Genomic DNA, 26529 nt, shown 5'->3' with positions numbered 1-26529 from the left:
AATGTGGTGTCGTGCTGAGAAAAACAAACACTAAACTGTCCCTCTAGATCATTTGGGGGATTTACGGCTCGTCGCCGTAAATCAGTGATGGGTCACAAGATTTTGACATCTCTAATTGATTCCCAGAGGGTCTGCAGCAGGGGCCTGAGGGAGTCTCTGGTCCTGTCCAGATCTACACCTCAGCAGGCAGTTAGCCCCATTCCTGACTTAGAGGACAGCCCATCACCTCTGTATCTCAGTTGTGTTGAATTGCTTACTTTCCCAGTTACCTCCTATTGTTTGGTTTCACTTTGACTATTCACACAGTGCATTATCTGTTGAACTGTTTGACACCTCTGAATAACATGGGGTAATGTAAGTTGAAACCTTTATTTTTTTTGCCAAAATGTTTGTACAATGCAAGCTTTCCAGCCACTGTCACAGGTTTGATCTGTCTCCACCAGAATTTAACGATTCAAAAACTTTGGGTCTTCTTCCAAATTCTTAGTTACTTCCAACTTTTAGCTTCGACAAACTACCAGCTGACCAAAATAGGATATTGTTACCAGTCCCATCCGCCACAAACACAGGGGTTGGGTACAGAACGTGGCTCAATGAGAAATAGTTCATGATAAATGACAAATCACAAGTAATCTTCTCAGATGACTGAGTCAGTAATAACGGCAGATCTAGCTGTAAACAAAAATGGCTACAAAGGTAATTCAGGCAATTAACTTAAAAACAAAACAGTTAAAATCAAATGTAACTTTCAATATCTACGCGTGAAACATAATATCTATGATTACTACCATTAACTTGTATATTTTTTTACTTAAAATAAAAACAAATTTAGAATATGTACATTGCATTTAGTCACATAAAATGCCACATATTCTAGTTGACATATTGCTGCGATGCTGTTCATCTACAGCTGGGTCCAAAAATACTTGTTTGGGTTTGAGAATGCACAGGATAAACCACCAATGTTGCCAGATGGCTACCACACTACACAGCATTGTGCAGAATGTCACAGTATAAACTTGAAAATACTAAAATAAAATAAAACATTAAAAAATCATGTCATTATTGACACCTTTTTTTAAAAGTACGGTCTTGAATAACTTAAGGTTTGTGGTGCTTGAATGGATACTGCCTATAAGCACCGTTGCAAATTCTAATGGTATTAAATAAGACTACGTGTATGTCGATTTGATAACAGATGGGTTGTCTTCCCTCTGAAACAGTGACTGACTATCACAGGAGCACTAAGCAACACCACCATCCAGAGGACTGGGGAGGAATTTGACAGAACCTGAGGTAGCAAAGACAAATAATAGACTTTGGGTATAAAACGCAATCTCGCATAGTGCATTTAAAACCACCAAATATTTTTATCACTCTCAGTTAACACTAGGCTACATATCTCTCTATATATAAAAATATATATAAATTAAGACCAAAAAAACTAAATGCAATTTTGTGACAACGTCGTGATCCCGAGGGAGAACGTTAGTCCTATGTCAACTGTACAGGGGGAAAAAAGAACATTTTAAATCCCACCATTCACAATATACACAAGTAATGTATACCAAATGTATCATTACAAAATACTTCAAAATAAAAGCCAAGAAAATATTGTACACTTCAAATATGGGAGCAAAGAAAACTAACACAGACCAAATATGCAATGTTGTTTACAGGTATCTTTCAGTTAAAAAAATGTATATGTACAAAATATATACACATCACTTCACTAGATTCTGAGGCTTATTTTTTCCAAATGTTTCTCTCTAAACAAAGGCATTAACAAAATTCAGCCGGCCAATGAGTGTTTACCTTCCTAAAACCATGTAAGTTCAAAAGAAAGCTGTTCCTGTGGTACTTCCAAGAATCAAGAGTCCCCCTTTCCAAAATTCAAATGTTCTCAAACAACTTGTTTTTTCAGTGAACTCATGCAGCCGTGTGATGAGTCGTAAGCTTGCAGAATTGAAGGGCGTGGCGTGGGGGCAGGGGTGGCATAGGCCTCAGTAGACTCTGGGGATGATGCGGTAGCGGACCTCTCGGCAGTAGTCATCCCACGCCGAGCCATACTTCCTCCTGCACTGGGCCTCGTCTCGGGCCTCCCGGTGAACCAGTAGGATGGATAGGTAGATCACATAGAAGTATGGCAGGATGTGGGTGAACCCTACAGGACGACCACAGACAACACAAAAGGTCAACATACACTACAGCGTCTCATCTTCACACTATACACCCATCAAAACACATCTAGCTTTACTGGGCTGTTTCTGATGCCTCGTCAGTACAACCCAGGAAAAAATGCATACAAAAAACAAATACCTGGTAACTAACTAGCTGATTAGCCATCACTCACCACAGGGTAGGGACCATGCCAGAGCCATGATGAGGTCCCCCAGGTAGTTGGGGTGACGGACTAGCCCCCACAGACCAGATACCAGGAGACTCTTCCCAGTGGCAGTAGGGATAGTCTTCAGATCTGGAAAACACAGAGATACAGTGAGTCCAACAACATGATGGGGACTAACTCCATCCCTTTATCAAGGCAGGGAGCCTGCAAATGGCTAATGTATATACATGAATGGGATTGGGGACTTACGGGATAATGTGGGGTCTGATGGATTTCTTCTGAAGGCGTTTTTCTGTGAGTTTGCTTTACGGAAGATGCTAAATCCAATGACTAACAAATGATGTAAAGAAAATGTCACTGTTAGTCATACAACAAAAAGAATATCACAGATGACATGTAGGACTAACATGAACATAAGCCAATACTAAAGGTCTGAGTATTGAGTCAGTACTACCGACTAACCATTGAGAGTGACGATGCCTACGATCCAGGGCAGAGAGAGGTGATTGGGGTGGTGAACCAGGTAGTAGGCCTGGAGACTGAAGGTGAAGGGGACCCACATTAAGTCTCCAAATGCCAGCATGAAGCCAAACCCATCATGGGTAATATCCATATAGCTCAGGACGCCCTCCTGGGGAGCAACAATCGACCATTAGATTACAACCAAATAAATAGACTAAACACCAAATCAGGCAGAAAGAAAAAGCAGGTTTTGTACCTCATGCCAGAAGGCATCAAGCACATAGAGCAGGTGGAAGCAGTTGACCAGGATCATGGCTGGCGAGGGGTAGTCCAGGTGGTGGAGTTGCATCTCAGCCAGAGCCATGGCAGCGTTGATCACCAGCTGGACAGAACAGAGATGTCAAAATCTAATCAAATTGTATTGGTCACATACACATATTTAGCAGATATTACTGCAGGCGTAAAGAAATGCTTGTGTTCCTAGCTCCAACAGTGCAGTATTATCTAACAATTCACAAATCTAAAAGTAAAGTAATGGAATTAAGATCACAGGTCTGATTAAACACTCTCGTTGAACAGACAGTTAAACAAACTGGCTCCAAAATGTACAGTAGAATTATTTTAGGATGTATTCAAAGCAGTTTACATTTTACCACTAGAGGGAGTAATAAACAGAATGGGAGAGTTTTGTTTTTGCAGTTGTGTTTGAGGAAATAAACAGCTTAATCTACACTAAATGTCTCTAATATACAGCTGAGAAGTACTTTAATGGAAATATTTCAGTACACTAGTTAAACTTACCCAACCAATCAATCCTGGGCGCAGCTCACAGAAGTATTTGAGATCAAAGCCTTTGATCCGGGGGTTAAGTTCACTTCCCATGAAGAAGTCATAAATAACACTCCCTGAGGAGGTGAGAAGAACAAATTAATCATATTATGTTGACCATTTGTGAGGCATCATCATTCAAATGGGTAGTACAGACATACAGCTTTCACCTCGAGGATTGGAATGCAATTCTCCTGTCAGAATCAATTGAACATTTGATGCCAAGATGGTGGATCCTTTACCTAATTCTATAGCTCTGGATCAATTCACCTTTGCTCTTAACCTTATGCTGGTCCATGTCATAATAGAGCCATTTCATGGAATCATATCACACCCAGATTGTAGAAGTATGTTTTAGACGTCGACCGATTAATCGGAATGGCCAATTAACTAGGGCCGATTTCAAGTTTTCATAACAATCGGAAATCGTTATTTTTGGACGCCGATGTTGCCCCCCCCCCCCTTTATTTAACTAGGCAAGTCAGTTAAGAAAACATTCTTATTTTCAATGACGGCCTAGGAACGGTGGGTTAACTGTTCAGGGGCAGAACGACAGATTTTTACCGTGTCAGCTCAGGGATTCAATCTTGCAACCTTACGGTTAACTAGTCCAACGCTCTAACCACCTGCCTCACGAGGAGCCTGCCTGTTACACGAATGCAGTAAGAAGCCAAGGTAAGTTGCTAGCTATCATTAAACTTCTCTTATAAAAAACAATCAATCAATCATAATCACTAGTTATAACTACACATGGTTGATGATATTACTAGTTTATCTGGCGTGTCCTACGTTGCATAATCGATGCGGTGCACATTGGCGAAAAAGGACTGTCGTTGCTCCAACGTGTACCTAACCATAAACATCAATGCCTTTCTTAAAATCAATACACAGAAGTGTATATTTTTTAAACCTGCATATTTAGCTAAAAGAAATCCAGGTTAGCAGGCAATATTAATCAGGTGAAATTGTGTCACTTCTCTTGCGTTCATTGCACACAGAGTCAGGGTATATGCAACAGTTTGGGCTACCTGGCTCATTGCGAACTAATTTGCCAGAATTTACGTAATTATGACATAACATTGAAGGTTGTGCAATGTAACAGGAATATTTAGACTTATGGATGCCACCCGTTAGATAAAATACGGAACGGTTCCGTATTTCACTGAAAGAATAAACGTTTTGTTTTCGAGATGATAGTTTCCGGATTCGACCATATTAATGACCAAAGGCTCGTATTTCTGTGTGTTATTATGTTATAATTAAGTCTATTATTTGATAGAGCAGTCTGACTGAGCGATGGTAGGCACCAGCAGACTCGTAAGCATTCATTCAAACAGCACTTTCGTGCGTTTTGCCAGCAGCTCTTCGCAATGCTTCAAGCATTGCGCTGTTTATGACTTTAATCCTATCAACTCCCGAGATTAGGCTGGTGTAACCGATGTGAAACGGCTAGCTAGTTAGCGGGGTGTGCGCTAATAGCGTTTCAAACGTGACTCGCTCTGAGACTTGGAGTAGTTGTTCCCCTTGCTCTGCATGGGTAACGCTGCTTCGAGGGTGGGTGTTGTCGATGTGTTCCTGGTTCGAGCCCAGGTAGCAACGAGGAGAGGGATGGAAGCTATACTGTTACACTGGCAATACTAAAGTGCCTATAAGTACATCCAATAGTCAAAGGTATATGAAATACAAATCGTATAGAAAGAAATAGTCCTATAATTCCTATAATAACTACAACCTAAACCTTCTTACCTGGGAATATTGAAGACTCATGTTAAAAGGAACCACCAGCTTTCATATGTTCTCATGTTCTGAGCAAGGAACTTAAACGTTAGCTTTCTTACATGGCACATATTGCACTTTTACTTTCTTCTCCAACACTTTGTTTTTGCATTATTTAAACCAAATTGAACATGTTTTATTATTTATTTGAGGCTAAATTGATTTTATTGATGTATTATATTAAGTTAAAATAAGTGTTCATTCAGTATTGTTGTAATTGTCATTATTACAAATAAAAATACGCAAAAAACTAAAAATGATTGGTTCTCCAATAATCGGTATCGGTGTTGAAAAATCATAATCGATCGACCTCTAGTATGTTTACCAGTGACAACTACACACAAACACCCACTCACCAGAGTTTCCTCCAGGGGCCAGCAGGTCCTGGGTTGCCCAGCGAGAGCGGACATACAGGTAGACACTAAGCAGGACAGAGCAGAGCAGGGAAGACAAAGCCAGCTGGAGGAAGTGGCTGTGGATGTAGCTGAGGTCTATCTTGTGGTGCACTGCAGCCCCCAGGGCAGCCACCGTCAGCACAAAGGCATAGAGGGCTGGTGGTGGAGGAGAGGGAAACATACAGGGTTAATACACAGGAAGTACCTCAACCAAAAGGTATTTCCTAGTTTCCTTTCACAACTTACATGTTAATGAAATACATTGGCATAGTGCTTTACTAGAGCTATCATAAGTGCTGGGGGTAACAGACTAGTTCATCTCATTTCATTCCGTTGAAAAAAAAAAAAAAAAAAAAAGACATAACACAGAAGAATGCCTCACTGTTCATTCTGTATTTCAGCCTCTCTCCATTCTTCAGGGGCATTCCTTCCACAACCTGGGGACAACAAAAGCACACAGGTTGGACATTCATTCAACCTTACAGGAAATACATTATCTGAGAGGGTAAATGTAGATAGGACAGGTGACTTTTTGTACAGCATCCCTTTTACTAATGTCTCCCAGACCTAGAGAACATGTGATTTCCTGGGAGCCATATGGTGAAAGTTTCATACATTCTGAAAAAGACACATGTGCTTCAACAGTTTTCATAAGGAAGATCAGGAGATTATGAAAATAAGAACAAAATGTCCCATTCTCTCCTGTAGAGTTCCAGTGTGGAGCGTAGCCTACTCCCGCTGACTAATCTCATTTCTCTCCTCTGCTCCGGCTAACGAGCAGAAGTGAGCGCCGGTCATGTGCTCTGTTCAGGTTACAGATGGGAGTCATGTGTACTGCCTGTACTCTCAGGGACGGTTGGTGTGTGTATTTGCCAGTGTGTGTAGTCTTCAGAGGGGGTGGGAGTAGAAATTCTAAGAATGCAGTCATCTACGGTTGAGTTCTTTTTTTCTCTCCACAATGACTAGAACAGAATTTGGTGATTCTGATTCTACATGTGCGCCAACAAAGCAGTGAGGTGGGCGATCATGGTACCTTTCCAACAGGCAGCACGTAGAGCAGGGCCTGGAAGAGCAACCAGAGGACCACCATGCCAAACACCTGTAGGTCCCACAGGGAGTCAAGAGCAGGCAGAGGGGGGGAACTCATCAGGCTAGCATCCTCCTGACTGCAAACCACCATCAGGCCCAACACCGTCGCAGGCAGGAGTAGAGTCATGCAGAACACTCCTGCAAATACAGGGGGAAAGACACTGAGTGACTGGAGCCAAGGGAAGTCAGCCTGGTCCTTCTCCAACTGTCTGACTTATGTTTACCCTGTTACCGGCCCCTCAAGAAATACATTGACAAAGGATTTACAGACTTAGTCTGGGTACCAGTTTGTTTAGCTATCAATCCACTCCTTGCCATGCTAAACATCTTTGACATATGACACGGAGCGCAAGGAGTGGAATGTTATCTAAACAGATGGTACCCAGGCTAGTGCAGACAAGCACCCTAGTGCAATTTTATTGGCAAAACAGTGTGCAGACTAGCACCATTGTTTTTCCCTCACTTTATCCAGCACACGACAAGATGGGATAGGCACAGCAACCACATTTCTCAGTTTCTCACCTAGCCTCCCTCCAAACTCCAGCTCAGTGGTGATGGGGGCTGTGGCTACTGCAGGCTTCTGCTCATCCTCCTCCGTCTGCTCGGCTGGCTTGGCGTCACCGTCATCCTTCCTGCGTCTCAAGTTGTAGCGGCTCTCTACTACTTTCTTCTCTGGCTCCACCTCTGCAAGCTTCTGGAAGTAGACACACAAGGGACAGGCTGAGTGGTATGTATTTACACAGACATGAACAACATGTCTAAACAACTGTGACTTGAGCTTATGGGGGAGGTTATCGTAGAATAGACAACGTTTGGTCTCACACAGCTGGTGAGATGGGGGCGTAAAGTGTAATTCAGAGTCTACAGACACGATAGTCCGGCGTCTCATTGTGACACATAGCCCGAACGTGCACCTCCCCAATATTACCAACCAACATAGCCTACTCGTCCTTTATTAATTTGAATGTGTTGACGTTTGGAATTTAGAAAGTACGAAAGCCAGCGGTCAAATATTCTAGAACACTGCTGCGTGTACACGTACATGTTTTGGTTGATGGCCGCTTAAGAGGTCAGGCGGGCAGACAGCATGAATGCCTGAGTCTAAAGTAAGGGACAATGGAGCTCGTGAATTTGCTGTGGCCTACAGGCCTTGCTGTTTCACAGGTCAGACAAACATGGGGAAAATACGACAGCAAAATATAAACAGTAAGACTTTAATAAAAGGTACAATGTCTCACTATACAGGCCCAAATCTGATGCAATGGCAGTGAATTCAGTGACAGGCAGACACTATGAGCGTTCCTGTCATGCCCATCCATTCTATTTGCCAAACAAATTAGCTTTAGATGTGCATCTGCTATTAAAAGGAAAAGTGAACACTTATCTTGTTATAGCGGGAAATACCATAAACCATTGTTTGGTTTTACTACTAAGTTGGCAGTGTTACATGGCCACGGGCATACTGATAGCCAAAGTCTTGGTATTTGTTTAACGTAAACTAGTCCTCATAACGTACAATGAGAAGTCCTCAGAACCTCTGAGGAGAGCAGAGAAAACAGGCAGCACATGTTCCAACAGCATGTGACTGACTGATGGAACATTAGCAAGACGCTAAGTGGTGTGAGTGTGTAGCTCAGTCAGGCTGACTCCCCCATGCAGTCCTCCCAACACACAGGAGGTACAACATGCACGCACCATGACATTCCTACAAGCCGATTTACAAACAAGCAGTACAGCTAGGGACAGTTCCATTGCCTAATGCCATGACTTTGGGTCATCTTGCTTACAGCCCAACACAAACTTTTATTTTGTTCTAGGATCATTGAGACAATTATGGATGGACAGAAAAAAAAGTATTCCTGAAGTACATATCTAGAAGTCTCACCTCGTTGAATGTGTTAGCAGTATCATTCTCCTCTGTCTTTTCATGCTTATTGTTGATATTGTTCTCAATTGGCTTTGCCTGTGGTAAATTAAAATGGAGTGAAGGAAGCAAAAACATCAACATGCAGAAAAACGAACGTGATGACCAACACTGCATGTCTAAGCAAAGATGGACCCATCGAATTAACACTATAAGTTGTTAATTCACACTACGCTAAAGAAACGGGTTTATTAAACCATTGTTTACTAATGTAATTAAATTAAATAATGCCATCTCTGAGGCCATACATTTTACAGTACATCCTGAATACACAAACTCAGGCAGCATACAAACATCAGTAGAGCAATATTTCAAAACAAAAAGCCATTCTAAATCCCAGCAGTGTGACATCACATGCTCCTCACCACAGGAACGAGTCTGACTTCCAGCACTTCTTTCAGTTTGGGCTCCTTGCGTGCGTTGTGGGTCTCCGCGATGAAGGTGCCGCTGACAGTGCGTGACGAGGAGCGCCTGGTGGTCCTGGCCGGGCTACGGGAGCGACTGCGCCGCCGCGACGGGGAGCGTGAGCGAGAACGAGAGCGACGGCTTGGTTTGAACCCAGTGGGATTCTGGAACAACATAAGTTACAGCATTTAGCAAGGTTACAACTTGTTATTACATAGCTATTACATAACTGAATTGTAAAAGGCAGCGCCAATGGAGCAATCAACTTATCATAAAAGGCTCATAAGATTTGATTATGTACTACAATAATATTATAAGCTCAAAATGTCTGAAAATTCTCAAGGTATAAAAACACCATCCAAAAGAGAAGTCACATTATGTGACATTTATATTCATCTGGGTCACGTCTTCAGTGACATGGTTGCCATGGAGATAGATTGTGCTACTACCTTCATGTCAGACTCTCTGAGCTCCAGTTCGGTGCCGTCCTTGTAGATAACAGTGTAGAGCTGATTCTTGGCATCGTAGCTCAGCACCTTGACCTCGTAGAACAGGCTGCTGCCGGGCCAGCGGCCCATCACTGTGTCCCCACTCTGAAACTTGATACTCGGCATCCTCATTTACCTGACAGAGAGCGAGAGAGAACACAAGTTAAAAAAAACAGGGGAAATACAAGAGGATTTTGAACCTTTGAACTAAGACAAAAATATTATTTCAGTGTTAAGACATGCGGCTTCTGTTTTCTCTTTCACTTTACCCCGACAAATTCAACAAAGGTGTCAATTTATAAGTAGGCCTATCACGTTAGATAAACTTTTTCAAATGAATCAGGTGTGCATACCAAAACCATCTACGATGGGAGAGAACGCTCCTTCACAACATTTCCCCAATCACGCGCTCCACTGCCTCTACTTGACTTTGGCGTGAGTGGATTAGGCTAGATGAGACATTTACAGTGCGCATTAAGAAAATGTAAAGGGGGACAGACACGTGTACGGCTTGACACAATGGAGCAGTGAGGTCAGCGGTATGGAAGGGGCTGCGGAGCTCACAGAAGTGCTGACGTGCCCGTCCCCACTAGGTTTAACTCTGTAGGTTTAAACTCGACATTGCCACTCCAGCCCCCTTTGTCACGCTTTCAATAGCCTTTGTACACTGGATTCGAGTAACGGTCAGGTAACATCAAAAAATGCATTTTAGAAGTTTGACAGACATTGGAAGTTGTGCTTCTATGTCTACCCATAAACCAACACTTCATATCAACAAGTTAAAGCCCAATATTTTTTGCCCACAAACTGTCAACACACATTACACACACACTTTGAAAACCTAGATCCTTATCAAAGCAGATATTATTTAAATAGATGTGAAATGCATGACATATTCCCAACTACTGCCCAAGCTCACTGGAATTCCACAGCTCTTGTCCTTGTAATGACCATAATCAACTACTCAGCACTGGCCATATTTGTCATCTAATATAAGTCAAAACGGGACACCACAGCTGCTGAAATGTTTTAGAAAAATAAATAAGTATCCTTTTCCTAATGGCCCACAGATTATAAATAGAACCAGTGAGCCCACTAATCTAGTAAAGCACATTCCATAACACCTCCATTAATGAATACCAACACTGACAAACCAAAAGGCTCTGTGATGGTGTCCTGACGTCCCTGCTGAATTCCATATGGTTAAAGGTATAGCTAAACGATGCGAACAGTGTTCCCTACTCCAGGAATGATGAAAGGATGCGCGGTATGATGTGGGTGGAGCTTTGAAAGTTATCCCATACCTTGTGTGTCATACCTCGGGCACACAGCCTTTTAAATACAACACCCAAAGGTACGACACACAGCCTTTTAAATACAACACCCAAAAGTAAAATCGTCTCAATGAATAGATCAAAATACTCTAATGGGAGTTTGCAATTGGTTTTATAGAAAGTAAATTCACCCAGCCCCCGCTAGTTCATTAACCTTAGAGAAGTTCAGCCGCCAGCTAGCTAGTTTCATTGATGTGACTGAATGATGGATGTTGCGCACAAGTCAGCGTTGAACATATTCCCATAGAATTAGACGTTTAAAGTTACTTAAATATATATATATTTTTTTTTATATTTGGATAAAATGTAGACATCTGTGGATGTTTGGTCGGAGATATATTTAGCCGTCTAAAGCTAGCTAACTTAGTTGGTCAGAAAAACAAAGTGAGCAACAAAAAACCAACGTTATCTACAACAACAAAAAGGAGCTAGCTAACGGTAGGCTAGCTAGCCATTTTAGCTAGTCATTAGATTGAATTGGAAGAGCAATCAGAACGGTGTAACTAAGCTAACTTTGGCGGTTAGCCAACGTCAACTATCAAAATGGGCAACCCAAAATATGAATCAATGTGCAAAAGGTAACCTTAGATTCGTGGTAAAGATTGCTCGAATGTATCTGCTCCTTTAATGGCCATAGCTCCAAGTGACAGCGGGATGGAGGGAAAACGTCATGAATTCAAACCTTTGTTAGTAATTGTTGACCTAACTAGCTAGCTAGTAGCAGGCGAACTAAACTTTATTTTTATTAACAACAAATCAATACAGAAAGTACATAAGGGAACACAAGTATATATAGATTATATATAATGGACAATCGAGCTAGGGGGTACAATATCACATTACAATTACACAAGGACCTTAAGGGACATACATACACTTACAATTCTAACAGCTTTTTTGTTAGTAGAGTATTTAATAGTCTTAAAATACAGTTAAATTTATTTTTGTGTTCAATAATAAATCTACTGATGTTTTGCCACATTTTTCTTACATGAATACAATGCCAAAAAAGATGCAACACTGTTTCTGGGTGGTCATTACAAAAGGAGCAATTTGAGTTGATGTTTTCCTTAAACTTCTTCATATAGTGGTTGGCAGGATAATATTTATGAATAATTTTAAAGGAAACCTCCTTAATTTTGTTAACAAGTAGGTATGTGTGTGGCAACATCCAAGCAGGCGAACTAAACTCGGCGACCAAGCACATCATTGATGTCGTCAACGGTCGGTCATTGTAATAGGTCAACTAATGTTATAGTCAGCGAGCTTGTTCCAGGGCATGTTTACGTTTTTGCAACTGTAAAAACTGCACCGACGCATAAATAGGTGTAAAATTGCTGAATGTGTAGAGGCAAAACTAATAAATAGCCACTAATTAATATAAAATAAAAAATAAGTTGTTAGCTAGATAACGACATATGCTCAGCTGTAGTGGTTACTGTAGCTAACTTTAGCTAGCTGACCCCACGCAACCCCAAAACACACTAAAGAAAACCCGTTAGTTAGCGGCCAAGTTCTCAACAAAGACATTTAAAACGTGACCACATTTATGCACAATAAATGGTAAATATGCATCAACGCTATTACCTTTAGATAACACGTACGAATCCAATTAGGAAAATAAGATATGTATCCTGTCAAAAACGTGGAACAAAAATATAGCTAGCTATATTTGTAAAATCCGTAGCTGAATGTAGAGCGCGTTCTCCCTCCCTCTATCCGCGATGCCCACCAGTCTATGATGGCGCGAAGCTCGCTGATTGGCTACAAAGCTTTTCTTTTAAAATTATAAAATGTTCTGATTGGTCGATAGAGGATTTTAACAGAGTGCGGATTGGTTGTAATCGGTTTGTCCTACCACTCTCTTTGTTGACGGTGTCAGATTTCTAGCCTTGCCAGTTACTTCAGTGATTCCAACTCCGTGTCATGTGCCATCAGATTTCTACAAGCGTCAAGACAAAATGGAGGAAATATTTTTTGTAATTGTATGGAAGATAATCTTTGTTTTAGTATAAATGGAAGTTAATGTTTAAATTGATTAATTATTAATTACATCAGCATTATTGATGCATGGAAAATGCTATGATATCATACAAACCCTTTCTTGATTTGATTATGTAGTAAATTGTAGAGCATTTACAACAATTTGTTAATAAACAAAGTAAACTGATTACAGTTGGTCATAAAAGGTTATTTCAAATTGTATTAAACTTAAAACGAAACTATCAACAATTGAAATCCAGAAATCTGTAAATAAATGCGCATCATGTAATAACTTATTACTGCCCGTTAATTACACTAATGGAAAAAACGGTTAGATAGCAGTTCACCAACACATTTTTCCAATTTCTAAAATTCTAAAGTGCTCATGCATTCTAGACCTCATTAGATATTGACTCTAATTGTTAATTAATCTGACTGAAGCTGAAAATAGTGCAGAACCAGTGACACTATCTACCAAGTGTCAGGTATATATTAGATGTTCACAACATCTTGTTGCAGGAGTTGCTTTCAACATTACAAACCAGCTGTAACATGGTGCTATGCCATTCCCTCTATGAAGCTCTGATGTATCTTCAACACATTGGTCTGACCTCACATTGTGCAATTCAATGGGATGTTGCTTTATAGGCTTAGAGGGAGATTCCAAAACTACATTCAACGAGTCTGAGACATTGCGAAGAAATATTAAAAACATAGGATTATGAAGGAATATTATCATGAAACATATCTTCTCTCAGCAATCAGTTATAACTGTGCATGTAAAGTCAAAACAGATGTCACAATTCAAAGTTCACACATAGTCATTTCATGACTACGGAAGGAAATAAAACAAATATTTTGAAAATTCAAACAAACTCTAGTCCAATTACAGCGTTTTCTCCGCCCGCTCTCTCTGAGGTCATGAAGCCAAACAGCCGCTTAGTCGATCTTCCTGTCTTACAGCAGTTTCCGCCCCTGCAGAGCCTTTTCTCTACTCCGGTACAAATTAACTGCAAATGGACTGGCAGACTTCTCAGACCCTCCTCCAGGAAACATCTTTCTACTGTTCATTATGTTGCAAACAACTGCACACAGTAGTTGACTCCCACTGTGAGATCTTGTCACCCCTGTAAAAAGCTGCAAGACCAGAAGCAGATGATCGGCCTCGTTTTGCAGTGGACATAGGCTTGGGTTCAGACAGCAACTGTGTGGGGGGTTAAAAATAGCTTGTGCAACAGTCTTAAGAGATTTCTCTGCTTCATTTTCAGTTAGTCCTGCCTCTTCCTGTTCGCCTCAGCTAACCTGTGTCTGTAGAAGAGCGCAAAACCCGAGGCGCTGATACATTCACTGCTAATGGGGTGTGAAATAAGGGGTAATGTAACACAACGTGATTGGTCTGCTACTAAGAATAGGCCTGCTGGGAATTCCCTAGACCTACTTAAGGAACAAGTGGCTGAGGCAGTGACTGACTCATGAGGGGACAGTTCTATAGCAAGTACAGTCTTATGACAAATTCCTATACAGTAATGACCTCTTTATACCCAACATCTGTAAAGTATTCAACACAGATAAAGAGTAAAACGCAAGGCTTATAATCACCATGAGACAAGACAAGTCCAAGATTTTCACCTAAGCTCAATTTCAGTATTTCTGCTGAATTATTGTTTTCAAGCATTTGAATATTTGATGAATGCCCTGCATGTAAAACGGGTATGATCTCCCACACATTCTCTTTGTTGCAGATAAACAAGTTATATTCAAAGGCTGAGAGCTCTGTGAGAGAAACTGCTGATGCAGCACAAGTACATGTATGGCTCGTAACTCTTCAGTTTCATGAGCTCCTGTGGATCACATTTTGTCCCACAGCAGGAGAGAAATATCCAGATTAGAAAGTTAACAATGAGTTACTGAAACTACATCAATTGAACACCACACAAAACAAAGTTACTTTTTAATCATGTATTGCATTTTTATTTTATTTCATTTGCTCAAACAATGTTAGCATGTAAGAAAATTCTAATTAATATGAGAACGGTATGGTACAATGTGAATGATAAAAGAATAAAGGAAACTGATAACTTCATTTCAGAGACATTCAGTTGAATTTCTCATGACTATTCTTAATATGTCCACCAGCTTCGGTTCCCTCAGTAGATGGAAAAATCTGATTTTGGGGACAAAAATGTAACTGTAGAGCACAGGAGGTTGGTGGCACCTTAATTGGGGAGGATGGGCTTGTGGTAATAACTGGAGCGGCATTAGTGGAATGGTATCAAATACACCAAACACATGGTTTGATGCCATTCCAGTCACTCTGTTTCAGACATGAGCCGTCCTCCCCTCAGCAGCCTCCACTGCTGTAGATGATATATACATTTTCAGATTTCCCAAGCGCCAAGAACCTAAACCATGTAACAAACTGCTCTGTAACATACAAATGGCATGAGGAAAATACACCACTTCTTGGGTTCAATTGTACTTTGTAACATAACTTCATTCTCCCATTAAAATAACTATACCAGGATGCAAAAAAACTAAACAATGATCATGTGTGAGATTATGACAGTTCCTAGAATTATTACTAGTCTTTTTTAAATCTTTGACATATTAAATGTAAATTCAGAACAAGGCACAAACCATGAAGATCACAAACAGAATTATCCATGTAGATATGAATGATCCTTAATTAGAATGTTTCACTCCCCAATCCAAAGGACTCGATATATAGATATCTCCCATTCTCTTGACAATGATAAAACAAAAGGCGACTCAGTAGAGTGTGACGTGTGTAGGAGGAGATTGTAGCTGAAACCTTTGGTGTGATAGACACACTATTGGCGATGGCTGCATCTTGTAAGCAGGTTCATCTTAGTATCATGAATTTCTATGGGTTTATAAAGTGCAATCGATGCTGTAAACACTCTTCTGTACAAACTTCCAATGCTTTGATTCAGAGATGAGAATGAAATAATTTGTGTTTGAGCAAAACACTCACAAGGGGAGTGAAGACAGCGCTGTTTTACACTAGTCTCAGGCTGACCTCAGTTTGACCTTCTCTCAGTTGATTGTACATCGAGATTTTTAGGAAATCAAAAAAGTTTTGTTTTGAAAAGGAAACATTTTCAATTAAAAGTAGCCATTCCCATATGAACAAAGTCAATCAAAGGGCGAAAGAAGTATGCCATTATCAGAACTTCATATTATAGGAGAGGAAATAAAGGCAAACAAAAATGCTACAAATAATTAAGCACAGGTAAAACACTGAATGGCACAAGCATGGATGCGGATATGTCATGCCGACAAAGTCATTTATGGGGTGTCCCTCATGTCTTTTTCATTACTATCTTATGCATTTTTTAAATGCAAAATACCATGAGTACCATGAATTGAAAAATGAATGACGTACCTCAGTAAATTAAGTACATTATGGCTATAAACAGAGGGGGTCTGTCCATCTCCATCTATTCTCTACCCATTTGTTTCAGAACAGTTTAGAATCTATTTGGTGGATGTACAGTAGTGAACAGAAGGAGGTACAGAATCACTATCACATCCTCAACAGGGCGCTGGAGTGGAGTTAAAAGAACAGGAACATTTTAAAGAAAACATGTGGGGGAAATTCAACTCAGATGCTACACTTATTGCTTATAAACTGACGGACAATAATGCAACTTCTTGGCAGTCTCATCGTACATGCACCAAACATTTGACAGAAAATGAGAGGGAGAGGAAAAAAGGTTCAGTTCATAATAACAGTACAGAGATTTCAAATAGCTCCATCTCCAGATCTGGTCATGGTGATTTTAGCAGTATTAACCGTCACTAATTGACAGAGGTTGTTTGGTAAAGAGCTACAAAGATTGACTGTAGAAAGGCATGTACCCTTTGTGACCGTCTCATCAGCCTGCAACACACAGAAACAGTGAGAAGAAATGCAGTACAGTAGCTTGTTACAGCGATCATTTCTATAGAAAAAAGAAGATGATGATATTCGGATATTAAGCCAAACAGACCAAAAGACAGACCATCTTGAAACTATTTGATTAAGCTACTTGATATGGCCATGGTTTTACATTAAAACAGACAATTGATAGACTTGTAGATATCATTTTTTCTTCTTTTGTACATATTCAGGTTAAAATAGTATTTGAGGAAGACAAGCATTACAGAGTCCTGCAGCAGTAGATAATACCAAGTCCACCAGTCCCTCATTCACAACAAGAGGCTCCCTCCTATGGCCCTATGGGAAACTGAGTCCTACTTCCCTTTCCCTCCCCTCCTGCCTCCAAACTTAACACTCGCCCACTAAACGTGCCTTTTTGCTTTGAAATCACAAGTGCGCACCAACCGTTCCAAATCTTAGTGTGACCGCTGTCTGACTTCTCACACTTCAATGGTTAATACAGTATACAGTTCAATATAGTTAGTTTTCTATTTGTTGATTTTCCTTGTTTTCTTGTGTTACTGACAAAGAGAGAAATCTTTGCATAATGACAGTCAATTCTCTTCATGACTGTGTCCTGTCCTCCAGGTGAGGCTGCGGGAAAATGGCAGCAACGGCCAGGCTTCACAAGATGGACACCAACAGTGCTTCCATGCTACACGCCTCCCGCACTCCCTCGTCCCCAGTTGTGTGCCTTACGATGCTCCGCCCACAAACTCTGTCTGCTGTATTAATTCGGTTATTGTCATCATCATCGCCACCTTTTTAAACTTTTTTCCTTGTTTGTTTCTTTATAATATTGTCCTATCTGAAGTTGACCTGTCTCAGTTGTCCGGTAATAGGTGTAATTTACAGGGAGGTGAGATCCTTCTACACAGTGTTCGACTTGCCCAGCTCCTCTCTGATGGCTGTGGACAGACAAACAACATGTCAGTTATATTGTGTTTTGTGCTGTCTTTGCTCTGATATGATCTTAGCAGCGGCTTGAATGGTTTGATGCTAATTCTCTGATGACAAAGGTACAGCAGGCCTCGTAAGCGTAAGGACTTCTTCTCAGCCCTGTGCTTTGAGGAACTTGTTTCACACCCTGTCACATACTACAGAGCAGTATGTGCATAAGGTTTATCAAGCAATCAGTTACCATCAATGAGTTCCTCTTTCAGTTTTGATAACTCCTTCCTCATCTCGTCCAGAATGTCCTGAAAATACAAGGTTGGAAGGAGAAGATTAGAGACAAAAAACAGTGGAAAAACAAGTGACTTGTATCAAACTTCAGGTTCTTTGGACATGTGAGATGGGGGAAAACAGTGAGCATAGCATCAATGAGCGATACTGTCCCAGAGAGCTGAATGAGTTTTAGTAAGCCCATAGTGTCACTCCTCTGTGTTACTGCTCTGACTGAGGCTGCTGCTGTGTGCACAGATAGGGAGGGTATATGAAGAATCTACACTTATCTAACAGGCTCATTCATAGGGGAGAAGGGCGGGATTGCCCCAGTACAGGACACCGTCATTGGGCACACCCTCTCAGGGCTCTTTAGTATGCTGTGTAAAATACAACAGCTCCAGTGTACTGGCAGCAAACAGCAAGTCGGTCATTTTTTACTTGTCTCCTCTGAATACCTGTTTCAATCTGTCATAGTCGAGACCTTCTGTTGGCACCCCGTTGGCACTTAGGGATCCAGTCGGTGTGGATTTTGGTCTGTAGACAAGAAACAGAAAAAGTTAGAGTAGTATACCTAAACTGGGGCTATTGTCAAGGGGGCCTTCAGAAGTCCCTCTTGGAGGAAAACAAGACAGCGAAGTGCCGACTGTAGCTAGATCATTCTCCTCTGCATTCAGTCCTCAGACACTTCAATCACTCTTTTAAAAAATGTGCAACTATAACATAAACAAGTTGAAAGAAAGTGCATTGAAACCCCAAAGGAGGACATCTGAGATTTCAAATTGATTCAAATTGACGGTTTGATATCAAAACACAACAGGAAACCTTGGAAGTTAGACTTAAATGCACAAAACAAACTGTCATTATACACCAACATTATTATTTTAAATTCAGAATTTGGAAACTGATACACAAATATGGCAATGTAGAGCATAAGAGTACCACAATTATTTTCAGGCCATTTCATATCCATTTGTCAGCATTGATATGACACTAGTGGTAAACAACTGAGCCTATTTGACAGGGTACCTAACAATTTGGCTGCCCACATACAGTATGAGGCTCCTTCATGAACTTAGTTAGTTCAAGCATCATTATGCTCAGAGCAAACTGAATCTAGATTTAGGCAAAGTGAACCAGTAAATTAACTGGAAACTGTAGAGTCCTATGACTGGAATCACAAATAGAATAGCTTAATGCCTTAGGTCAGGGATGAGCCACTTTGATGGGGTGGGGCCACAAAAAAATCTGAACTCATCACGAGGGGCTGTAATTAAATGTAAAAGAATTATGTTAGCTGAAATGGGCTAATTGAGTGACCATCAGTGACTGACATAACAAGGGAATTGATCGGAGGGCCTTTAAATGGGGGGCCGCCAGTTGCCCATCCCTGCCTTAGGTAAAGCTAGCCCAATACACATGCTACACACACCAACCATACGAGTTCACACGCCAACTAATAGGAAGGAAACACACAGCTGACATTGGGTAGTTTAGCCCGATTTAAACACAATCAAGTTGACTTTGGGAGCCAGAGTTCAGAAACAGGCCGCTGTAGTTACAGCATGCACACACAATTCAGCAGTCACACACAGCCATGCTTCTCTGCCATTGGATCAGCTGGGACAGGACACTGTTGCAAACAAGGTAATCACCATGGTCTACAACTACAGGAATGATTCAAGGGAACTAAGGAAACTATCTGAGTGTGAAATCAGTTTAGAAATTAACTCTGTGAACAGCCAAAAGCTTGTCAGAGAGGAAGTGGAAGCCAAGAGGGGAAGTGTAACAATTCTCAATAGTTGTCCTTCTGCGTGTTTGTGTATTTGCTCTCGTGGTCTCTCTGTCCTCCTCTATAGGTCAGATACTAAGGCCAGTTTATGTGAGAGAAATGTAGGATGCCAATGCAGGGCTGTGTGGCCTTATCTATTGGGTGCGTCTGGGACATAATTGGCACGGAAGTGAATATTAACAGCACTGGGCGGGGTGATGTCTCCTCTAGCTTCCTCACTATATAGTAGCACACAGCCACAGAGTGTGTTGAGTCTGTGTGTACATGTGAGTAGTGGGCTCTTTGTGACGTGTTCGAGGGATTCCCTTTGACAGGAATTTAGCAAAATAGGCACTGTAGGAGAGATGGACAGTAAAACAAAGATTGTAAAGCAACTGGAAACGTAACATGACAGACCTATAGATTGCTTATTTTAAAACAAGAATAAACCAATGTATATATGTGGAATTCATTAGTAGTCTGGTGATTACTTTGCTGGCAAAACAGAGATACAGTATGTGGGAATTACAAGGCACTAACCCAACCCCCCCAAAATATCACTTCCACTTCGATCACAGTAAATGACACAAAATGAGCAAAAAGGGAGAATTATCACTCTACAGGCCTGTATACCTGTTTACGAGATCAGAACCCATCAGATTTCTACACGGTGAGTCAAATCCGTGAGAGAGAGACTACAGCTCTTAGAAGGCCTGTCCTGTAGCCCCCCTCCCTAAACCAACCCAAACTAAATCTACAGGCTACAGAGAACACACTGAGTATAGCTGTCAGGGCATATGGAAAAACAACTGCTATTGATGATATATTGACTTTGTTTTAAGTTAACTTTACAATGATAAAGCATTGTAATAGGAATTTTCTAGGGATCTGTTAATTGTCTGAAACTTTTCGCATTAATACGCTAAAATGCAACACCAACCGACTTTAAAGGAAGTTCTAAAAAACATCTCACATTCTCAGCGAATTAAAACAAAAAAGGACTTGTGGTGGAGGCAGTCAGCATTCTGTTTTGCACATGGAAGCTGGAGGTGCATTTCCAGGAACACGTTCTCACCGACAAACCGCCATTTAGAGCCCTGGAATTAGAACCTGGAATTTGGGGCTTTCATTGACACATCTCAGGAACACTCACTTTTCATCTATATTCTTCGTAGCGGTCTATTTACCACTACAAACCGATGCGGCACTAAGACCATACTCAACGAGCTGTATACGGCGCTCCTAGTGGCCGGGGACTTTAATGCACTTAAATCAGTTTTACCTCATTTCTACCAGCATGTTAAATGTGCAACCAGAGGGAAAAATATATATAAAAAAGATAACTCCACACACAGAGATGCGTACAAAGCTCTCCCTCACCCTCCATTTGGCAAATCTGGCCATAATTCTATCCTACTGAATCCTGCTTACAAGCAAAAAATAGTGCAGGAAGCACCAGTGACTCGGTCAATAAAAAGTTATCAGATGAAGCAGATGCTAAGCTACAGGACTGTTTTGCTAGCACAGACTGGAATTTGTTCCGGGATTCTTCCGATGGCATTGGAGTACACCACATCAGTTACTGGCTTTATCAATAAGTGCATCGATGACATCATCCCCACAGTGACTGTACATACATACTCCAACCAGAAGCCATGGATTACAGGCAACATCCTCACTGAGCTAAAGGGTAGAGATGCCACTTTCAAGGAGCGGGACTCTAACCCGGAAGCTGATAAGAAATCCCGCTATGCCCTCCGATGAACCATCAAACAGACAAAGCGTCAATACAGGACTAAGATTGAATAGTACTACATTGGCGCCGACACGCGTCGGATGTGGCAGGGCTTGCAAACCACTACAGACTACAAAAGGAAGCACAGCCGCGAGCTAACCCAGTGACACGAGCCTATTAGACGAGCTAAATTACTTCTATGCACTCGTCGAGGCAAGAAACACTGAAGCATGTATGAGAGCATCAGCTGTTCCGGATGACTGTGTGATCACGCTCGCCGTAGCCGATGAGAGTAAGACCTTTAAACAGGTCAACATTCACAAAGCCGCAGGGCCAGACAGATTACCAGGACGTGTACTCCGAGCATGTGCTGACCAACTGGCAAGTGTCTTCACTGACATCTTCAACCTCTCCCTGTCTGAGTCTATAATACCAAAATGTTTCAAGCAGACCACCGTAGTCCCCGTGCCCAAGAACACTAAGGTAACCTGCCTAAATGACAGCGACCCATAGCACTCATGTCTGGTCATGGCTCACATCAACACCATTATCCCAGAAACCCTACACCCACTTCAATTTGCATACCTCCCCAACAGATCCACAGATGATGCAATCTCTATTGCACTCCACACTGCACTTTCACACCTGGACAAAAATAACTCTTATGTGAGAATGCTACTCATTGACTACAGCTCAGCGTTCAACACCGTCAAAGCTCATAACTAAGCTTAGGACCCTGTGACTCAACACCTCCCTCTGCAACTGGATCCTGAACTTCCTGATGGGCCGCCCCCAGTTGGTAAGGGTAGGTAACAAGCTTATCCTCAACACGGGGGCCCCTCAGGGGTGCGTGCTCAGTCCCCTCCTGTAGTCCCTGTTCACTCATGACTGCATGGCCAGGCACGACTCCAACACCATCATTAAGTTTGCTGATGACAACCGTGGTAGGCCTGATCACCGACAACGACGAGACCACCTATAGGGAGGAGGTCAGAGACCTGGCCGTGTGGTGCAAGGACAACCTCTCCCCCCCCCCCCCCCCTTCACACTGCTGCTGCTCTGTTTATTATCTATGCATAGTCACCTTAATGACTCTACCTACATGTACATATTACCTCAACTAACCAGTGCCCCCGCACATTGACTCAGTACCGGTACCCCCTGTATATAGCCTCACTATTGTTATTTTGCTGCTGCTCTCTAATTATTTGTTACTTTAATTTCTTAATTTTGGGGGGAATTTTTCTTAAAACTGCATTGTTGGTTAACGGCTTATAAGTAAGCATTTCACTGTAAGGTCTACACCTGTTGTATTCGGCACATGCAACAATTAAAATTTGATTTGATACAGACAGCCTTGCTAGCGGTAGCCTAGTGGTAAGCAGCAACCCTGTGCTTTAGTCATGTTATTAACCAGTCATGAACCAGCAAGCCCAGGGGTCGGACCCCAGCAGTGAGCCATGCTCTGCTACCCTCTATGCTCCTTCTCTCCAGTTACATGATAATGAACGGCAATGCAGAGGCAGTCAATGATTCAGACAGGCAGTGGATATTTTTACTTAGTTGTGCTTGACCCAATAATGTGTTTAGACTCAGAGACTAAAAATGTATTACCGTTTGTACATGAAATCTAAGCACATTTATGGAATGCTGGTACTTACCTTCCAATGACTGGGGATTTGCTACCATTCATAGTGTTAGTCCTCTCCCATGGTTTCCTGGGCATGTCTGCGGAGGAGAGAAACACAAAAGCATTAGAGATATTACACTGATATAACTGAACCACTTCATCAGAAGACAAAAAAATACTGACTGAACAAATCTGCCAAACTACATTAACTGCTGGCCAACACGGATTAGGATCCTGGTGGTCTGAATGTGGAAGGTGCATGTTTCTGTTCTGGTCCTGTGTATCTCTGACCACTACAGTCCTGTACTGTATCCTGTACCCCACTCGCCTGGTGTGCTACAGGCAGACACTTTAGGAGTCGTGGTGCCCTCGCTGCCGCCGTCGTCCTATTGGAGAGAAGCACAGTGAGTTCAAAGGTCAGAAGTTATAGGTCAGGCAGCTTCAGATGATCAGAAATGTGACCAGGCATTTAGTTAATAATCCACTGAGGGAGATCCATTGATCCTCTTTAATGCCACCAATGACCCTCAAAGAGAAACATATGAAGCTCCAAAGACATCCAGAAGGGATGGATACAGAATACAAACACCAGGCTACTGAATTATACAGTGGGGAGAACAAGTATTTGATACACTGCCGATTTTGCAGGTTTTCCTACTTACAAAGCATGTAGAGGTCTGTAATTTTTATCATAGGTACACTTCAACTGTGAGAGACGGAATCTAAAACAAAAATCCAGAAAATCACATTGTATGATTTTTAAATAATTAATTTGCATTTTATTGCATGACATAAGTATTTGATCACCTACCAACCAGTAAGAATTCCGGCTCTCACAGACCTGTTAGTTTTTCTTTAAGAAGCCCTCCTGTTCTCCACTCATTACCTGTATTAACTGCACCTGTTTGAACTCGTTACCTGTATAAAAGACACCTGTCCACACACTCAATCAAACAGATTCCAACCTCTCCACAATGGCCAAGACCAGAGAGCTGTGTAAGGACATCAGGGATAAAATTGTAGACCTGCACAAGGCTGGGATGGGCTACAAGACAATAGGCAAGCAGCTTGGTGAGAAGGAAACAACTGTTGGCGCAATTATTAGAAAATGGAAGAAGTTCAAGATGACGGTCAATCACCCTCGGTCTGGGGCTCCATGCAAGATTTCACCTCGTGGGGCATCAATGATCATGAGGAAGGTGAGGGATCAGCCCAGAACTACACGGCAGGACCTGGTCAATGACCTGAAGAGAGCTGGGACCACAGTCTCAAAGAAAACCATTAGTAACACACTACGCCGTCATGGATTAAAATCCTGCAGCGCACGCAAGGTCCCTCTGCTTAAGCCAGTGCATGTCCAGGCCTGTCTGAAGTTTGCCAATGACCATCTGGATGATCCAGAGGAGGAATGGGAGAAGGTCATGTGGTCTGATGAGACAAAAATAGAGCTTTTTGGTCTAACTCCACTCGCCGTGTTTGGAGGAAGAAGAAGTATGAGTACAACCCCAAGAACACCATCCCAACCGTGAAGCATGGAGGTGGAAACATCATTCTTTGGGGATGCTTTTCTGCAAAGGGGACAGGACGACTGCACCGTATTGAGGGGAGGATGGATGGGGCCATGTATCGCGAGATCTTGGCCAACAACCTCCTTCCCTCAGTAAGAGCATTGAAGATGGGTCGTGGCTGGGTCTTCCAGCATGACAACGACACGAAACACACAGCCATGGCAACTAAGGAGTGGCTCCGTAAGAAGCATCTCAAGGTCCTGGAGTGGCCTAGCCAGTCTCCAGACCTGAACCCAATAGAAAATCTTTGGAGGGAGCTGAAAGTCCGTATTGCCCAGCGACAGCCCCGAAACCTGAAGGATCTGGAGAAGATCTGTAGGGAGGAGTGGGCCAAAATCCCTGCTGCAGTGTGTGCAAACCTAGTCAAGAACTACAGGAAACGTATGATCTCTGTAATTGCAAACAAAGGTTTCTGTACCAAATATTAAGTTCTGCTTTTCTGATGTATCAAATACTTATGTCATGCAATAAAATGCAAATTAATTACTTAAAAATCATACAATGTGATTTTCTGGATTTTTGTTTTAGATTCCGTCTCTCATAGTTGAAGTGTACCTATGATAAAAAATTACAGACCTCTACATGCTTTGTAAGTAGGAAAACCTGCAAAATCGGCAGTGTATCAAATACTTGTTCTCCCCACTGTAGATGGGTAGACTAGATAGATACTGTCAGGCAGGATATAGAGATTAACTTTCCCTGGCCTCTGTCTATCTGTCATACTCACAGCTCTCTGCTCCGGCTCAGGCGATGATCCCTTCTCTGCAATTCTTCTCCTGAAAAACCCCACAAAATATTAAAGTTATAACATGTTATATTGTATGTCAAAAAAAAATATTCTCACACCAAATTACTTTTAAATAATGTTTGGCTAACGTGGTACTAACAGCTACTGTACATGATCTGCAATGATATGGCACTCAATGAAAATATATATATTGACAAGAAACATTTGGACCTCAAGCCCACCCAAACATGCTGTATCCCTCCTCTCTCCATGTTTCAAATGTGAATGTAGTGGACAAAAGGAACACCTATGTGAGAATGCTGTTCATTGACTACTGTCAGCGTTCAACACCATAGTACCCTCAAAGCTCATCACCAAGCTAAGGATCCTGGGACTAAACACCTCCCTCTGCAACTGGATCCTGGACTTCCTGACAGGCTGCCCCCAGGTGGTGAGGGTAGGTAGCAACACATCTGCCACGCTATCCTCAACACTGGAGCTCCCCAGGGGTGCGTGCTCAGTCCCCTCCTGTACTCCCTGTTCACCCACGACTGCATGGCCAGGCACGACTCCAACACCATCATTAAGTTTGCTGACGACACAACAGTGGTAGGCCTGATCACCGACAATGACGAGACAGCCTATAGGGAGGAGGTCTGAGACCTGGCCGGGTGGTGCCAGAATAACAACCTATCCCTCAACGTAACCTAGACTAAGGAGATGATTGTGGACTACAGGAAAAGGAGCACTGAGCACGTCCCCATTCATCGACGGGGCTGTAGTGGAGCAGGTTGAGAGCTTCAAATTCCTTGGTGTCCACATCAACAAACTAGATTGGTCCAAACACACCAAGACAGTCGTGAAGAGGGCACGACAAAGCCTATTCCCCCTCAGGAAACTAAAAAGATCTGGCATGGGTCCTCAGAACCTCAAAAGGTTCTACAGCTGCAACATCGAGAG

The 26529-nt window shown here is 42.0% G+C and overlaps 2 protein-coding genes across 4 annotated transcripts in view; both read right to left on the bottom strand.

The window, feature by feature from the left end:
• Positions 1–353: 353 nt before the first annotated feature.
• Positions 354–12803, bottom strand: lbr (lamin B receptor). 3 transcript variants are annotated; one of them, XM_071370285.1, is made up of 14 exons: positions 12636–12803; positions 9676–9850; positions 9187–9390; positions 8783–8860; positions 7420–7591; positions 6842–7035; positions 6191–6245; positions 5770–5964; positions 3611–3714; positions 3066–3191; positions 2810–2978; positions 2597–2677; positions 2354–2476; positions 354–2164 (listed from the first exon to the last, which is right to left on the bottom strand). In XM_071370285.1, exons 2-14 carry the CDS (start codon positions 9844–9846, stop codon positions 2004–2006), a joined length of 1833 nt encoding a protein of 610 aa, XP_071226386.1. In that variant the 5' UTR covers positions 9847–9850; positions 12636–12803; the 3' UTR covers positions 354–2003. The 3 variants fall into 3 exon arrangements, with proteins under 3 accessions (XP_071226386.1, XP_071226385.1, XP_071226384.1); XM_071370284.1 differs by lacking the exon at positions 12636–12803 and adding an exon at positions 11632–11651; XM_071370283.1 differs by lacking the exon at positions 12636–12803 and adding an exon at positions 10869–10922.
• Positions 12804–14975: 2172 nt separating this feature from the next.
• enah (ENAH actin regulator) overlaps positions 14976–26529 on the bottom strand; it is a 104951-nt gene continuing 93397 nt past the window's right edge. Inside the window, exons 10-15 of the mRNA XM_071370282.1 lie at positions 25570–25618; positions 23603–23660; positions 23306–23372; positions 18597–18675; positions 18116–18173; positions 14976–17882 (exon numbers count right to left, since the gene is read on the bottom strand). Coding sequence (XP_071226383.1) covers positions 17845–17882; positions 18116–18173; positions 18597–18675; positions 23306–23372; positions 23603–23660; positions 25570–25618 — 349 coding nt within the window. The 3' untranslated portion in view covers positions 14976–17844. The remainder of the gene's footprint in view (positions 17883–18115; positions 18174–18596; positions 18676–23305; positions 23373–23602; positions 23661–25569; positions 25619–26529) is intronic.

Source organism: Salvelinus alpinus, chromosome 27, assembly GCF_045679555.1.
Source record: "Salvelinus alpinus chromosome 27, SLU_Salpinus.1, whole genome shotgun sequence".
Taxonomy (NCBI): domain Eukaryota; kingdom Metazoa; phylum Chordata; class Actinopteri; order Salmoniformes; family Salmonidae; genus Salvelinus; species Salvelinus alpinus.
Note: the sequence above shows the minus strand (reverse complement) of the source record. Positions and strands in the feature narration are given on the sequence as shown.

Coding starts and splice junctions, on each gene's coding strand:
- lbr (XM_071370285.1), bottom strand. CDS start 9,846: ATGAGGATGCCGAGTATCAAGTTTCAGAGTGGGGACACAGTGATGGGC. Junction 8,861..9,186: donor AAGTCAGACTCGTTCCTGTG/GTGAGGAGCATG, acceptor AATTTACCACAG/GCAAAGCCAATTGAGAACAA. Junction 2,165..2,353: donor GGCATGGTCCCTACCCTGTG/GTGAGTGATGGC, acceptor GTCGTCCTGTAG/GGTTCACCCACATCCTGCCA.